Source organism: Theropithecus gelada, chromosome 1, assembly GCF_003255815.1.
Source record: "Theropithecus gelada isolate Dixy chromosome 1, Tgel_1.0, whole genome shotgun sequence".
NCBI lineage: Eukaryota > Metazoa > Chordata > Mammalia > Primates > Cercopithecidae > Theropithecus > Theropithecus gelada.
The window spans coordinates 196,231,112-196,247,503 of NC_037668.1; the positions used below are offsets into that span (position 1 = coordinate 196,231,112).

A 16,392-nucleotide genomic window follows, 5' to 3' on the forward strand; every position below is an offset into this window, starting at 1 on the left:
CTTGGCTATATCAAGTTTGAAACAACTTCCGGGTTCAGGTATTATGTAGTTTAACAGGATTACAGTATTGGGATATCATAATTAATGTATAAATGAATTAAAAGACATTTTAACTTTAATTAAAATTAAATTAAATTAAAAATTTTAATTAAATAATTTAATTTTAATAAATGCCAAAAATGTACCTCTTCTGTTCTTCCATCCCAACTGGAATAAATAAATTAAGTTTATAATACTTTAAAAATTATTATTCTGTCTTCCCCTGGTTGTTATGGCGCTTCACCACCCCCACCCCTACCATTGCTTCCATCTCTGTCTCTCTGGCTATTTTTTTCTCAGAGCCATTCCTTCTCAGAGGCAAAAAAGACTCCTGGTATTCCCCCAGCATTCTGTTCATGGCCCTCTTTTTCTCATTCTATATACCCTCCCAGGGGATTCTATGTACTCCATGACTTCAACAATGTGTTGCTTTCCAAATTTATGTCATCACCCCAGCTGTAAAACCATATGTTTAATCTTTTTCCTGAACTTTTCCATGTAGATTTTTCACAGGAACTTAAAAATCCAAAATTGAATTAATTAACAAATTCAAAATTAAATTAATTCTCTTTCATTGAAAAATCTACTTATGTATGCACTAACACAACATTCACCTAATCACATACATAGAAAATTGGTAGCTGTCCTTGAGTTCCATATGTATTTTATCCCTAAATCCACATGGGGACCTAATCTTACCAATTTACTTGTCTCCTTCATACATCTCTCTTATTTCTCTTCTCTTTTTTATCTTTTACATTCCTCCTTAAAACAGCTGCTTGTCATTTCTTGAGCTCAGTTAGTCTCCATTCTTCCTTCCAGATTACTAACTGATGAAGAACTAACACAGGAGACAGATGTAGATCAAAATATTAAGTATTAATTTTATTTAGGCTGTCTTGTGAAAGCTGTGTTTGAGAATGGTTGAGGTTTTCTTTCTAATCCTATTTCCTCTTCCCTTACACTGATCTGGAACTTAGAAGCCCGCCTGAGGAAAAGGTGGATCTACTGAACAAACTGAGGGCACACTTGCTCAGGGTTCTCATCCTGCCTCCCAGCCCATGGAGCACAGGAGAGAGAGCACTGGAGAGAAACAGGCTTCCACTGCAGGTGCTGGACTCTGACTCCGACGTGCTTAACATGTGAAAGCAGCAGAACAATACACTATCCCTTACTTGTACACTATCCCCTACTTGAGGACCTGCAGGTCTGAGAAAAAAGAGATAGGGCCACATATAACCAGAAACCCTTAAATATGTCCAGACGTGGAGGAGCAAATGGAAGAAGGAGAGAGAGCACTTTCTCATGGGAACAGGGATGGAAGTTACTTTACTCATAAGGAGCAAGGGTACACATTCCTAGTTGTTTTCTGGGTTTTATACCTTTAAGCCAATTGGCTGCTATGCTCTAGTAGACTATGGCTACTTCTCGGAGAAGAGACCAGATGAATATTAGTTTAGTCTTGCTGTCACCTTTGGGAAACCATTCCCTCAATACCAGTTACTGTTACTTTGTATATTGTCCTAGGACCAGTGGTGAGCAGTTGAGTTTTGGCTGCTAAAAGACACCCAAAGAGAAACACCTTAGTTCAGTAACAAAGGCCTTGCTAAAAACTCACCCCCAATCTTTTTCTCATCTTTACTTACCTATAGTATCATTGTCCAAGATGGCATGCTCTTGATTGTACGACAGACCCAACAACAGTACAACTGCCTCCCAGATAATACAATGAAAAATGCCTTCTCATTATTAAATTCCCGGAGAGAAATTGATATTTTTTTCCTTAAAATAAGATAAAATTCTGCCTTTCCATTCTACAATTCTCAGTCATATGGTCCTTCGTCAGTTAACAGATTAGAGTTCAATTTCCTTTCCAGCTCCAGCTTGAGCCATCTTTCCTTAGAAAGAGTTTGACTGATAGTGTATTTGGGTTAATGAATATCTTTTTGCCATCTCTTTTAGTCTTGCCCTGTTATGCTTAAGATATGTCTTATATCTCTTGTAAATAGCATATAGTTTTTTTTTAAATTTAATCTGGAACCCTTATATTTTCATTGGTATAGTTAGTACATGTACATTTAAATATGCTGTGATTATTGATATTTTTGTATATATTTCTATTTTGTTTTGCTGTTTTTCTATTTTTTCTTCTTACCTTTTCTTTGGATTAGTTGAAGAAATTTTTCTTCCTCTCTTCAGTTTTTTTTTTTTTTAAATATTTTATGGTTTTCTATTGAAGCTATAACAAATTACCACCAAGTTAGTCACTTAAACAATACAAATTTATGATATTACAGTTCTGTCAGAAGTCCAATCAGATCTCATCAGGTAAAGATCAGGTGTTGATAAGGCTGCATTTCTCTTGAGGCTCTAGGAAAGAATCGATTTCCTTGCGTATTCCAACATCTTGAAGCCATCCACTTTCCTTGGTTTGGGGCCACCTTTCTCCATCTTCAAAGCCACCAATAGCATGCTGAGTCCTCCCCACACTGACATCTCTCTGGTTCTCTAAAGCTAGTAAAGATTCTCTGATTTTAGGGACTCATGTGATGAGATTGGGCCCTTGGGAATTAATCCAGAATAATCTCTACTATCTCAAGGCCTGTAATCTTAATCACCTCTGCAAAGTCCTTTTTGCCAGGTGAGGTAACATATTTATAGGTTCTGGAGATTAGGATGTGGATATCTTTGAGGGGTAGTATTATTCTGCCTACTATATTCTCTGTTGCTTTAGAGGTTATGTGATTTTTATACTTATTCTTTATTGGTTAGGCTTGAAATTTTTTCATGTATTTAACTTAAAGTTCTATAATAACATGGCTCTCTCCCAAGTCATACAACAAGTTTAGGACACTTTGGCTCTAATTTCTCTTAAACCTTACATAGTTTCGTTATTGTTGTTGTTGTCTTTGGACATTCAGTTTTTTTTGCCTGCATGTTAGACATTCTTTTATTTATTTGTTTGTTTATTTATTTATTTTGATAGAAACAATATTTGCTTGGATTTACCTAAACATTTGTTCACCAATTCTTCTTGCATATCAACCTGTCCTTTTAGAATAATTTCTCTTCTTGTTATCCTTCATTTCTTCATTGTAAGCTACCTGTTTCTTTTTAATTTGCACATGTTTTTTATTTTACCCTCTTTTTTTTAATGGTACTATTGCTAGACACACAATTCTAAGTTGGTGGTTACTGACCAATTTTCTTTATTCCACTTTTCTGCTATCAGTAGTTTCAGAATTATGTACTCTATCAATTTTTAACATTTTTAATATATGCAATTAAGGGTATAAATTTCCTTCTAAATACTGCTTATAATCATATCCTATTATTTTTGATATGTATTTTTTATTCAGTTAGAAATATTTTTTACTTTCTTTGTGTTGTCTTCTTTTACTTCCAAACATATGGAGATTTGTTTATTCTCTTTTTGTACTGGAATCTAGCTGAATTGCATGTGTCTAGAGGACATATTCTTCATGATTTTTGCCTTTCATACTGGTTGAGATTTGCCTCTGGCTTAGAATAGTAAATTATTAATTAGCTATGTGTGTTAGAAAAGAATGTTTAGGCCAGGTGTGGTGGCTCACGCTTGTAATCCCAGCACTTTGGGAGGCTGAGGCAGGTGGATCACTTGAGGTCAGGAGTTGGAGACCAGCTTGGCCAACATGGCCAAGACAAGAGAAACCTTGTCTCTACTAAAAAATTACAAAAATTAGCCGGGTGTGGTGGCATGCTTCTGTGGTCCCAGCTGCTTGGGAGGCTGAGGTGGGGGAATTGCTTGAACCCGAGAGGTTCAAGTGAGCTGAGATGGCACCACTGCACTCCAGCCTGGGCAACACAGCAAGACTCCATCTCTAAAAGAAAGAAAAAAAGAAAGAAAGAAAAGAAAAGAATGTTTAGTCTGCAGTTGTTTTGTATAGTTTTATATATTCATCCATTAGGTAAAGTCTGTGAATTGTGATGTTCAAATCTTTCACATATTTACTAATTTTTGGGCAGCTTATTGTATCAATTGCCAAGGCTTTGTTAAACTTTTCTAATGTAATTATCATTTGTCTATTTCTTCCTGTAGTTATGTAGTCTTTATATTATAATTTTAAGGGTATGTTACTAGGTGATTTAAATTGTTATATCTTCTTGGTAAATTGAACTTTTTATTACTATGAAGAGACCATCTTCATCTCTAGCAATGCCTTTCACCTTAAAGTCTACGTTCTCTGATATTAATATAGCTGCACTGGCTTTCTTTTGGTTAACATTCGCATGGTATACCTTTTCCGTTCTTTTTACTTTAGATTTTCAGTATTCTATTCTAAGTGTGCCTTTCATTAGTTGTTTTTTATGTTGTTGTTTGTTTGCTTTTTGTATCTTTTTTTCCCTTTAAGTTCTGGGATACGTGTGCAGAACGTGCAAGTTTATTACATAGGTATACATGTGCCATGGTGGTTTGCTCCACCTTTCAACTCGTCATCTAGTATTTAAAATCCAATTAAATTATCTTTAAAAATTTTTTTTATAAATACAATTTTATAACCTGCATCTACTGTAGAGTACTTATTTGTAATGTAACTATTAATATACTTGGCTTTAACTTTTGACATCTTATCCTGAGCTTTCTTCTCCTGCCTGTTTTATTATTTTACTTTTGATTGATTGGATTGCTTGAGGATTTTTTCATCTGTTTTTTTTTTTCTACATACAGTTAGTGTTTACACTATAAACTACAACATATGTACTTAACTTGGTAAAACTTAAATCTAATTAATATTTTCACCTTCCTTCTTGAAAATCTAAGAATCTCAGAAGACTTTAGCTCAATTTTTGCTGGGATTTTTGCTGAATTATATGCTATTTTTGTTGTGTATTTTTTTGTTTTTTTGTTTTTCCAGGAACCTAATGATTTACTATTATCGTTTTATGTAATCAGTATTCATTTAGGTTTCTTCACTTTTTGCTTTTTATCCTTTCTTTTATCTGAAACATTCTGTTTGTATTGATTTTACCTTTACTTAAATTACATTTTAAAAAAGTAATTTCCTTTTGAGTATGTTTATTAATAGAAAACTTTTCAGTTTGCTCTCATCTGAAAATGTCTTTATTTCACTTACATTCATGAAACTATTTTCTTATCTCTGTTGTATCTTTTTGTTTTTCTGTGCTTCATTCTGAATTTGCTTTCTTCTGTCAAACCCTTTATCTAGTTCTCATTTTTATTATTGTATTTTCATCACAAGATATTCTAATATTTTCTTTTTCAGATCTACTTGTTCAGTTTTGTAGCTTATAGTTTTCTATAGCCTGATAATATTTTGTAACTTGTCTTTTAGTCCTTTAACCATAGTTTGCACAGATTTTAAAGTTTTTATCTGATTATCCTAGTATCGGAAGTATTTGTGGGTCTCTCTTCTGTTGTTTCTCCTGGTTTTCCCTCATGTTGGCCTTGTCCCTGTATGTGTGTATGTGTGTGTGGTTATCTTTCTGTATGATTGCCATGTGTGTATGTGTGGGTGTATTGCATATACGTATATATTATATGTGTCATATGCATTTTCATATGAATTATTTGAGGTACAGGATGACGTTACTTTCCTACTAGGAGGGAATTAATGGTCTTTGCTTCTGTCTTTTTCCCAGAGGCATTAGCAGTCGGTATGACTGGTAGTTCAAAAATTGTAAGTTTTGAGACTGCTTAGATGATGTGAACTTGTATTGCCATTCAAGACTTGGTTGTTTTTGATTCACCCTAAAGGGGATGGTATAGCCTTTGGGCCCAGATTGGTTTAGGAAGGATCATCTCTTGGGTTCTGTTACCCTTTCCCAATGATGTATTACAAAGCAAAGATCAGATTTTCCAGATAGGCAATGCTGTCAAGTCAAAAACAACTTTTATTCTTACCTTTCATTCTTACTTTTTTTTTTTCCACTTTTGTCCCAGTAATTATTTATGATCTAGTCAATTTATCTTTAATTTTTAAAAGATTTTTTAAAATATCAACTTTTTTAGTTTTTGGTAGAAGAATTGTTCTGAATAATTTTGCTATTGTTGCCAAGCAAAAGTCTTGACTCACTGAATTTTCCTCCAAATTACAGGTGCCTCATTTGAGACAATCTTCCTTTATCCATGGGGCAGATACACACGTTATGCTTGTAAGGGAAGCATGAGAAAAACCAAAAATTTAGCCTTGATGTTTAGAATAGGTTTTTATATACTTAAGACAAATATGAATACCTTTTAGAATAGTTACATACATTAGCATAGATGAAAGTTTGCATATTTATTCTTTTTGGTCAATGGCATTTGAAGAGTCCGTAGCACTGTGCTATCTAAGACGTTATTACATAGCAATAGCACTATATACTATCTGGGGCATTTATTGTATACCAGTCAGTCATCTGTCTCAAAAATATGTTTGCTGCGATTTTTGCTCAGAACCTGATGAAGACATTTATTGCATAGCTCTGTGAGAATTGTTTTTTTTCTGGAAATCCATATTCTGGGTTTGTGAAGCCTGGCCAAACTGTTTTTTCACAAGAAGTAGTTACTGTGTATTGCTAAGAAGTTTTAATCTTAAACAGTGGTTTTTATAATTTTTTGTTTTCTTTGGAGAGTATCTCATGCTGCATCTTACAGTGCTTGCCTCAGTGCAGGCAAGAGGATTACTAAGTGGTAGATTGTTACACGATTGTTACACTGATGGCTCTCAATGAATCATACCTCGTGGTTTTCTCTCATAATGACGCTGAGCTTGACCACGTGACTTGCATTGGCCAAAGAGATGTCAGCAAACATGACTCAAGGGGACACTTGACAATTGCCTGTACATTGGTTGCTGTGTGGTGGTATTTGAAGACCCCTGGTCTAGCTTCCTTAAGGACCACAAGAGAGAAAAGCCTAGTTGTCTCAGCTGAGCACAGCCCCCAGCTGGTCCACTAGCTGAATACAGCTGTGTGAATGATTCTTGGTAAAACCACTGCACAGCCTACCTACAGAACCTTGAGAAATTGTTGTTTTACACCACTACATATTTGGATGGTTTGTTATGCAGTTACAGATAACAGAGATACTACTGATATATCTTTGTTGCCCTATTGTTTCTTCATGTGCTATCGTTATTTTGAAATTAACACATATAATGCCTGACATTTCTCTTATTTTCCCTCCAAAATACAATTTACTATTACTGAAAAATTAAGCAGCAAAGACATGACAGAGGAATTTCTTTAGAGTCATTTATCACATAATCAATCTTTTGTCTCTAGTAGGCATTTAAGAGAAAATCAAATTACATTTTAAGCTGTTTGTCAATTTTAGACTTTTCACATTGCTTCTTGTTTATAGACATTGATGACTACTGCCATGTTTTATATTTTCTTTAACAGCCATGGTCAGTGAAATGTTCTTCCAGAGTTGAGCATAAACAGTTTATAGGTTAGTTTGGTTTAAAATATTTAAATAATATGAATTAAAAAGTGAAGAGTTTTAAGTGTGTTTTCAATGAAGCTAGACAATATAAAGTAATATAACTGACTCATCTGCTTTAAAACAAAGAAAAGCATTATCTGCTATAATTTGTAATAAACACACTAAGATGAACACTTTCTTTTGTTATTACAGTTTTAAACCTCAGCCATAAGCTATATCCAATTTAAGAAAGGATATTTGAATTTTATCCTGAGCTAACTTTGTCTTATTGGTGAAAAAAATCCAACAATGAAAAGACCAACCATTCTCTTTTTATGGATTCCTTGAATTAATGCCAGTGTTATAAGAGCAATTGGAAATGCAGAGGGGAAAGTGGCAGCAATTCTTTATCACAAAAGCAGAATTACTCCAGCTAATATAATTTTTATATTGCGTTTGCAAATAATATGCTTGAGAATTTGGTGATGATGCCCCTTTTTAATAATATTAATAGTAACATTATTTGTCACGTGGAAGGACAGACCTAGGAGTCTGGTGAGCTGGGTGTTTTGTCCTGAGAATGCTGCTGACCGGTTGTGTAACCTCTGGCATGTCACCTTGGTAGGCCTAGTTTCCTCATCAGTAAAATGAGGACCCTCAGGTGATCTTCATCTCCAAATTGCTCTTAATTCTGAATCTTCAGAGGGGGAGAGTGCATTGTTCTGATGTATCCTCTTGGAGAAGAACATGATTTTAAAAGTTAGCATGTTGTTACCAATTCATATACATTGTTGTATAAGAAGACATTTGATTCTTCATGCAATCACCCATGTTATGAATAAAGAATCAATAGAAGAATATATAATTATTTCCAAATCAGTGGTGAACTGACTATATAGCGTACATATGTTGAAGTCTAAGAGATCAGAAACCAAGCTCATAATATATTTAATGCACTGTTTTAGAGATTAGTCCTTTGTACAAAATGTATTCTAAGAACTGGAGATTCTAAATGCCTGTGTTTTCTCATTCGGATACATTAAAAATAACAATTTTAGTGCTTTTTTTCCTAAACTTCCCCCCTCCCCCAAGTTTAGTATCTAATTTTGATGTTCATGGGAAAAATACTACGCTTACTTTGTATAAGTTTTTAAGGGATGTCTTTAATACACTTTTCTATATAATTAATTTCAAATTTTGATGATCTAGGATGATTGTTGAGAAAACTACTGCTGCTTGGGAATTATAAATAAAAACTGTTGATCTAGTTTTATTTTTATTTGCAAACTTATTTTTTGTTTCCTTATAGAACGCTAGCCCTAATTAAACCAGATGCAATATCAAAGGCTGGAGAAATAATTGAAATTATAAACAAAGCTGGATTTACTATAACCAAACTCAAAATGATGATGCTTTCAAGGTAATTTTTTGATCATTTTCAGTTATGTAATGTCTGATTACTTTTTAAAAAATCATTTTCTATCTTTCTTGTCATTGTTTAAAATTTAAAAACCTCCTATTGAATGACCAAGAATAGAATAGTAACCTTACCAAAATGGGAACTGACAGGAGTTCATCTAGGATGTTACTGACAAAGCCGGCCCCCAAAAGATGGGATCTTTTCCTGTTCAGTGTCATGAAGCCTATACACAAAACCGAAAGTGGGTATCAAGTAGTGCAGGCTTTATTCAGTGTCCATGGAATTGAGAAACAGGAGCGTGGCTCACAAATCAACTTCTCAACTAGTGAAGGGTGAGGGGGTTAAAATAAAGGATTTCTCTAATAAAGGACATAAAAAACAAGAGGAGCAGCATGCATTTCTTTTCTGGAAATTGGTGGTGAACTTCCATCGGTTTCACAATTGATGGTGAATCGAAGTGCTGCTTTCCTTTTTGTCTTTTTATGGCCTCTTCCGGTCATTGTCATGGTCATTTTCAGCTGTCATGGTGCTGGCGGGCGTGTCATATAGTATGAAAATGAGATTATAATGAAGCCCGAGGTCTTTTTGATGTCATTCGGTTGCCTATCTCAGTTCTAACCAGTCTAAGCTGGTCTGGTTGTAAAGGGAACTTTTTATTGCAGAAGTCCTGTTTCTTAAAGATAAGCAAAGTTAGTTCAGGGTAGAAATTCAGCTGTCGTGTAGTCATTACACCAGGCAACAAAAAGGAAAAGAAGAAAGAAAGAACAATAAGACAACAAGTAATCAGATGCATAAATAACCACTGAAGTCTCAGTGATTAGGAGTTGTCAAATTATGCATGCCTCATTTAATTATTATTGTCTTTCAAAACCCCATCTGCTTTTATAACACCAATGCTTGATAATTATTATCTTTTCTTAATATATAAGGATAACACACTGTATAAAATTAATAGAGGAAATGAATGTCTGATTATTTTTATTTGACAAGAGGATGTTATTGTTGAGATTTCCAAAGATGATGCATTTGGAAATGTTTACATTTAGCTCTTCTTATTATAAATAATAGATAAATATACCTATTTATTTTTTACCTAGATAGGTAAATATACCTATCTAAAAAGCAATCCAACCCATTTAACCAGATATTTTCTAAGTTATTTAGTGAAAATAAGACTTATACATTCTATTTATCCCTTTCTATGGTGAAGTAAGTAACTCTAACCCCGTGAGAGTGGCAAGGAGAGTATTACCAATGTACAAACAAAGGGTAGGGAAAACCTTCTCTTCAGTTTTTTTAGAGATCCTTTAGAAAAAAATCTAATTAGAGATCCTTTAGAAAAAAATCTAATGATTGTTCCATGATATTGGACACCTGTTTTAAAAAAATTTCTTATCAAGTAGACAAAGCAAAGACTGAAACATTCTGGAAGATGAAGAAGGGAGATGATTATAGGGCAGAGGCCTTTGTTTCCTGGGATCACACTCTGGTTGGCTGAGAGTAACACAGAGTGTCTCTAGGGACAGGAATGTAGCAGTTAGGCAGATCTGGCTCCAATAGTGTTCTTATGTTTCTCCACTAGTTTTTGTTTGTTTTTGGTCAGCTATCTTCTTAATGCTTCAATAAATCATTTATTTCTGGATTTATTCCATGGGTCAGTTGCATTTTTGTTTCTGTGAGAGCGGGGACAGTGGGGAGAAGTAGACATTCAAGTCAGCTTCAATACATCTGATTCCAAGAAACTTGAACACAATACCCTCCATTTTACCCTGACAATGACATGTTTAATTGGAATATTTTCCTTTTGTATGATCTCCTAGTTTACATATTTTCTAGAGAGAGAGGAGGCTTACATTTCAGAGCACAGTATTTAGACCAGATTGCTTGTAACTGTGCTACTTACTAGGTGTGTGACTGAACAATTTACCACTGTGTTTATTTCTTCGTTTGCAAAATTGGATTTATAATAGTACCTATCTCATAAAGTTGTGGTGAGGGTTACATGAGTTTAGCGTCTCTATACTTCCAGTGTCTGATGACTTGGTATCCAACTTCCTGTGGTAAAGATGCTGCTTGTTTATCATAATGGCCCTATAGCACATGAAGAAAGATGCTAAAACCAGCGAATACTTCAAGAGCACCATAGGGTGTACATTTGCTAGTTTCTTTGAAACCTTAAATCTTGTTAATTCCACCCATGCCTCATGAAACACTTCATTATTTGGAGTACCACAGATGCAAACCCTTCTAATTACTTGTTAACACACCTATTCATTTGTAGTTATACACTTCCTTTTCTCATAGTCTTCTGAACACAAATCTCTTACCAAATCATTTTCACTCGCCCCTCTGGAAATCAAGTTTCATTGTGAACAAATATCCCTATGTCCATAGTGTCTTAACAGAGTGTATCCTTGCCCACACATTTTTAGTTTAGTTGAAATCTGACCCTTCTCCAGGGACATCCCTTTCCTTTTAGCCCTGTAGGCTGCTCACTCAGGAATGTTTCTTGTGTCACAGGGTCATGATATAGTGTGTTTTAGCTCTCTCCTAAAAATCTGTACTCTTCTTCATCCTTAGAAATTCATGTTATTTAGTTGTTTTACCACCCACTGAGCCTCATTTCCATTCTACAGTTCACAAACTCCACATTTGTTAAAGATTTGGACACTTTGTTTACAGTTATAGTCTCCTTCTAGTCCAGTGTCTCCTGACAGTTGGGATGACTTCAGCATCTCTGTGAGTGATCATACAGGGCTCTGTTCTATTTGCTTTCCCATCTCAGTGACTGTCACTATGATTTCGATTAGGTATTCCTCCAGAAACGTGGTCTCGCTTTGTTGCCCAGGCTAGTCTCGAACTGGCCTCAAGTGAGTCTCCTGCCTTGTACTCCCAAAGTGCTAGAATTACAGGCATGAGCCACTGCATCCAGCTTGTTGTATGTTCTTTTCTTTACAATTTTACTTGAGTAGTCCCATCCATGTCCAAATGATCACCTACCACTTATAGATGAATTCCAAATACATCTTCAGCCTTGACTTCTCTCTACAGCTGTCAATCTGAAAGTGATCCTAGATTCATCTTGCTGCTCCCCCATTCCTCATACCTACCTGATTTATAAATATTTTTACTTCTGCTTTCTGTATATCTCTGGGAGCAATACTCTCCTTATAATTCCTATTGCAGCCCCTTAGTTTAGGCATTTTATAGACTCATATTCAGGCTTTCAAAGTATCAAAATAGGCTACTGACTGTTTTGTCTACTTCTTGACTTACTACCTTCTATTCCTTGATGGCTCATTTCCTACCTAAAGATTGCTCCATGCCATTTTCTTATTGCCACTAGAATGAACCTTATAGAATGAAAATTTGAACATGTTACCACTCCCTTCCTTAAATCCATCAGTGGTTTCCCATATGCAGGAAGAAATGGACAAGCAGACAGGCTCTTTGATGGAGTATGCAAGACTCAGTCATCTGGACTCACCTACTGTAATAGCTCTAAGAGGATACTTAGGTTTCAGTTCCCTGAACATGTTGTGCTTTATCCCATCTGAGTTCTTTTGTACATAATATTGTACTGTTTTGAATGCTCTGCCTTGTCTTCTGTCTAGTCCATTCCTATTCATCATTCAGAACCAACCCAAGTGTCTCATGGAAACTAATTCCCAAGAAAACTTAACTGCTTATGTAATCATTCATATCAGTTCATGTATTTTTATTAGTATGCTGAGCTTGGGATTTCATCCAGTTTATTAAGCTAGGAAGTTACCTGTAACTCTTCCATGGATGTTAGCAGATGACATGAGACTTCTGAGTCAGAGACAAAAGACTATTATGGTAGAGCAAGCAACATGAGCATCGTGTTTATATTGGTTCTCCTTGCCTCCATATCCTGTAGGAATAAAAATGACCTAGGCCCAGATGTATACTGTGTATGTAGAGGGTGGCATCACAACCGAGGAGGAGTGAACTTGGGTTACCAGCTGTTCCGTTAGCAAGCAATAAACAAGCCTACTCTTTATACTGAAGAGAGGCTTTACCTTATCCCTCAAGGTTGCTTGTTGCAAACACAATCCTGAGAAATGACACTGATAAAGATCAGTCAGGTCCTTGCATTCTTGGCATACCCAATAAGACAAGTTAGAAGAGAGAAACTCACCTGGAGGAATTTCTCACAATGTATGCATCTTTTCTAAAATTGTTTGTTCAAATGTCACTTCCCCCATGATGCAATATCCAGAAGATAGCTGCTGAGTTCTGTATGACTGTATTTCTAGTTCTTGGATCAGTGCCGCAACGAAGATAGGCATTAAGTAACTATTTCTTGAAAGGGTTAATGGCTAGATCCTTGTGAAAGAACGGTTAGTTTCTTTATAAAAACACAACAAAACATAACAAAACATAACAAAACAACAAAACATAACAAAACAATAACAAAAAACTTCTCTAGATAGTGATGCACTATCTCCTTCTAAACCTTTTAAGCAAAGAATTAGGTAAGAATGATGGGAAAACATTTATGAACTCTCATCCTGGTTTCAATTTTAGATTTTGAATGGAGGTAACTATGGAATCAGGGACATGTTGGATGAAAACAATGAAGTATTTTTAGTAATGGATTGAGGTTTTTCTTTTCAAGGATGTTTGAGATTATGGTTGTTTTTTCCTTTCTTGTAGTTCAGTTTTTTGTGTTTGAAAAGTTTAGAATTGGTTGTTTTAGTATTCTTCTGCTAACTCTTCTAATTTATTCTCCATGTGAGTTTTTCAGTCATTCAGTTTTACTCCATTTTAGACTGTAATGCAATATATACATATCTCTTTTTTTGTGAGTTTTTCTATTTACCCTCTGGAATGTTGTTCTGCAGTTAGTAGTAGCAAGAGCATAAGCAGTCAGAAATTTGCAGAGAGCTTTGGGTTCAAATCTTCTTATCTTGTCCTTACTAGCTTTGTGAACTGGACAAATTATGTAACCATGCTGAACTTTATTCTTTTCAAATGTAAAATGAAGGTGATCACACCTATTTCAATATATTGTTGTAAGGAATAAATAGAATAATTTAATCATGGCTATAATTGGCTCTAGAAAAATTAGATTTTTTTCTCCTTTCCATGTCTCAGGATGAATTTTATTCTTTATATTGGCATTACATATTTCATAATCTCTTCATAGCCAAATGAATGTTTAAGTACATTTGGTTAGAATGAGAGTATGTGTGATATAACTTGTTATATAAATTCATTTTGTAATATGCTGATAAAATCTTAAAAGCATTGCATATTAAATTAATTCTTAAGCCTGAAAGGTTGATTCTTTGCTGGGGAACACTTTCCAGTTTTTAAAAGTAGTTAATGTTTACATATATTTGTCACATACTGTGAACCCAGTTCAAAGCCTTTAAGAAAACTACACAGTTTTAGGAGAGTCACCCAGTTTGCTTTAAAAAAAAGTTTTTTAGAGTTTTTAGCTAATCAGTTTAAAGTGCATTCTTTTATTGCCTGTGTAGATATTCTTTAGTGGTAATATGAATGTAAAAAGTAAATCCTTGTTACAATTAATAAACTCTGAATTCTAAATGTTTCCATATTCTCCCCTTTTTTGGTGATGTCAGTTAAAGCATTAGTAACCAATAAAATAAAAACAAATTAAGATACATAATTTCTCAGGCAGCTTTTAAAAACACGACTGTATAGTCTTTCCTTTGGAGAGACCTAGCTAAGAAAAAAAGCTGTAAACATTAAGTTAAAATTCTAGCCTAAACTCTTAAGTGTAAAGCCTGTGGAAAAAAAAAGTGACAAATTTTTAATTAGAAGATGGCTTTTCATTTTTTGGCTGCAACTTATTTAGACTTTAAAAAACAAATATTCTCATTGGTCAAATATTAACCTTTGTTTCTAGAATGTTCAGGATGCTGTGAAAAAAGATAAGGCCAGGTGTGGTGGCTCACGCCTGTAATCCCAGCACTTTGAGAGGCCGAGGTGGGTGGATCACCTGAGGTCAGGCGTTTGAGACCAGCCTGGCCAGCGTAGTGAAACCCCATCTCTAGTAAAAGTGCAAAAATTAGCCAGGCATTGTGGCACACACCTGTAATTCCAGTGACTTGGGAGGCTGAAACAGGAGAACTGCTTGAACCCAGGAGGTGGAGGTTGTAGCAAGCGCCAAGATCGTGCCACTGCATTCTGGCCTGGGTGACTCAATCTGAAAAAAAAAAAAAAGAAGAAGATAGATGATATGTAACATAAGTAGAAAAGTAAATATTGCCTCCTACATTAATTTTTATTTACATCGCTATTACTCATACTTACAAAATATTTTAAAAGAGAGGTTTTGACAGAATATTTGGTGAAAAATTATTAATTAATATATAAATTAGTATAGATTGAGAGGATTTTATCTTTATTTTATTAATGTAAGCTAAAGTAATGTGTTTTCTTTTATAGTTCTTAACTATTGTCGTTTTGATTATTTTATAGGAAAGAAGCATTGGATTTTCACGTAGATCACCAATCAAGGCCCTTTTTCAAGTAGGTCCTTAATTTGGGGATTACTGGCATATAAAGGAGGATATCCTAGAAAACTATGGATTTACATTTTTAAAATTTATTACATGAGAATAATCTGTCAGAAGGGCCATAGCGACATCTTGCAACTGCACAGAATTCTAAGAATTGCATTCTCTGTCTTTTTATTAAGAATTCCTATATTTTATCATTAAAATTCTTAAACTTTAGTTAGTTGCAAATAGGATGATTTGTTTACATTACAAGAAGGATAACTTTTAAAATTTTTGGCTGAATTTTTTTAAATGGAGTGATAATTATATTTGATGTTCAATATTTTTGTTATGCTTTTGTGTTTGTGGGGCTTTTAATTTTTTTAATTTGTATTTTTTATGTCAACTTTTACTTTAGATTCAGGGGGTACATGTGTGGGTTTGTTACCTGGGAATATTGTGTGATGCTAAAGTTTGGGGTACAATTGATCCCATTACCCAGGTACTGAGCATAATACCCAATACTTAGTTTTTCAATTCTTGCTCCCTTCCCTTTCTCCCACTCTAATAGTCCCCAGTGTCTGTCGTTGCCATCAGTAGATATTATTGTCCATGAGTAGTCATTATTTAGTTCCCACTTATAAGTAAGAACATGTGGTATTTGGTTTTCTGTTCTGTGTTAATTTGCTTAGGATAATGGCCTCCATCTCCATTCATGTTGCTGCAGAGGCCCTGATTTCATTTTTTTTTTATTGCAGCATGGTATTCCATGGTGTATATGTACCACATTTTTTTTATCCAGTTCACCACTGACGGGCGCCTAGGTTGATTCCATGTCTTTGCTATTGTGTATAGTGCTGCAGTGAACAGGCAAGTGCATGTATCTTTTTGGTAGAAATATTTATTTTCTTTTGGATATATACCAGTAATGGGATTTCAGGGTCAAATGGTAGTTCTGTTTCAAGTCCTTTGAAAAAACTCCAAACTATTTTCTACAGTGGTTGAGGTACTAATTTGCATTCCCATCGACA

The 16,392-nt window shown here is 34.7% G+C and overlaps 1 protein-coding gene across 3 annotated transcripts in view; it reads left to right on the plus strand.

Moving 5' to 3' along the window:
• Window positions 1–16,392, plus strand: part of NME7 (NME/NM23 family member 7) — a 207,770-nt gene that overhangs the window by 41,174 nt on the left and 150,204 nt on the right. For all 3 annotated transcript variants that reach the window (XR_003116277.1, XM_025363376.1, XM_025363382.1), the window contains exons 4-5: window positions 8,757–8,867; window positions 15,342–15,392. Coding sequence is in view for 2 of the 3 variants with exons in the window: in XM_025363376.1 (XP_025219161.1) it covers window positions 8,757–8,867; window positions 15,342–15,392 (162 nt within the window). In the remaining variant the exon portion in view is untranslated. The remainder of the gene's footprint in view (window positions 1–8,756; window positions 8,868–15,341; window positions 15,393–16,392) is intronic.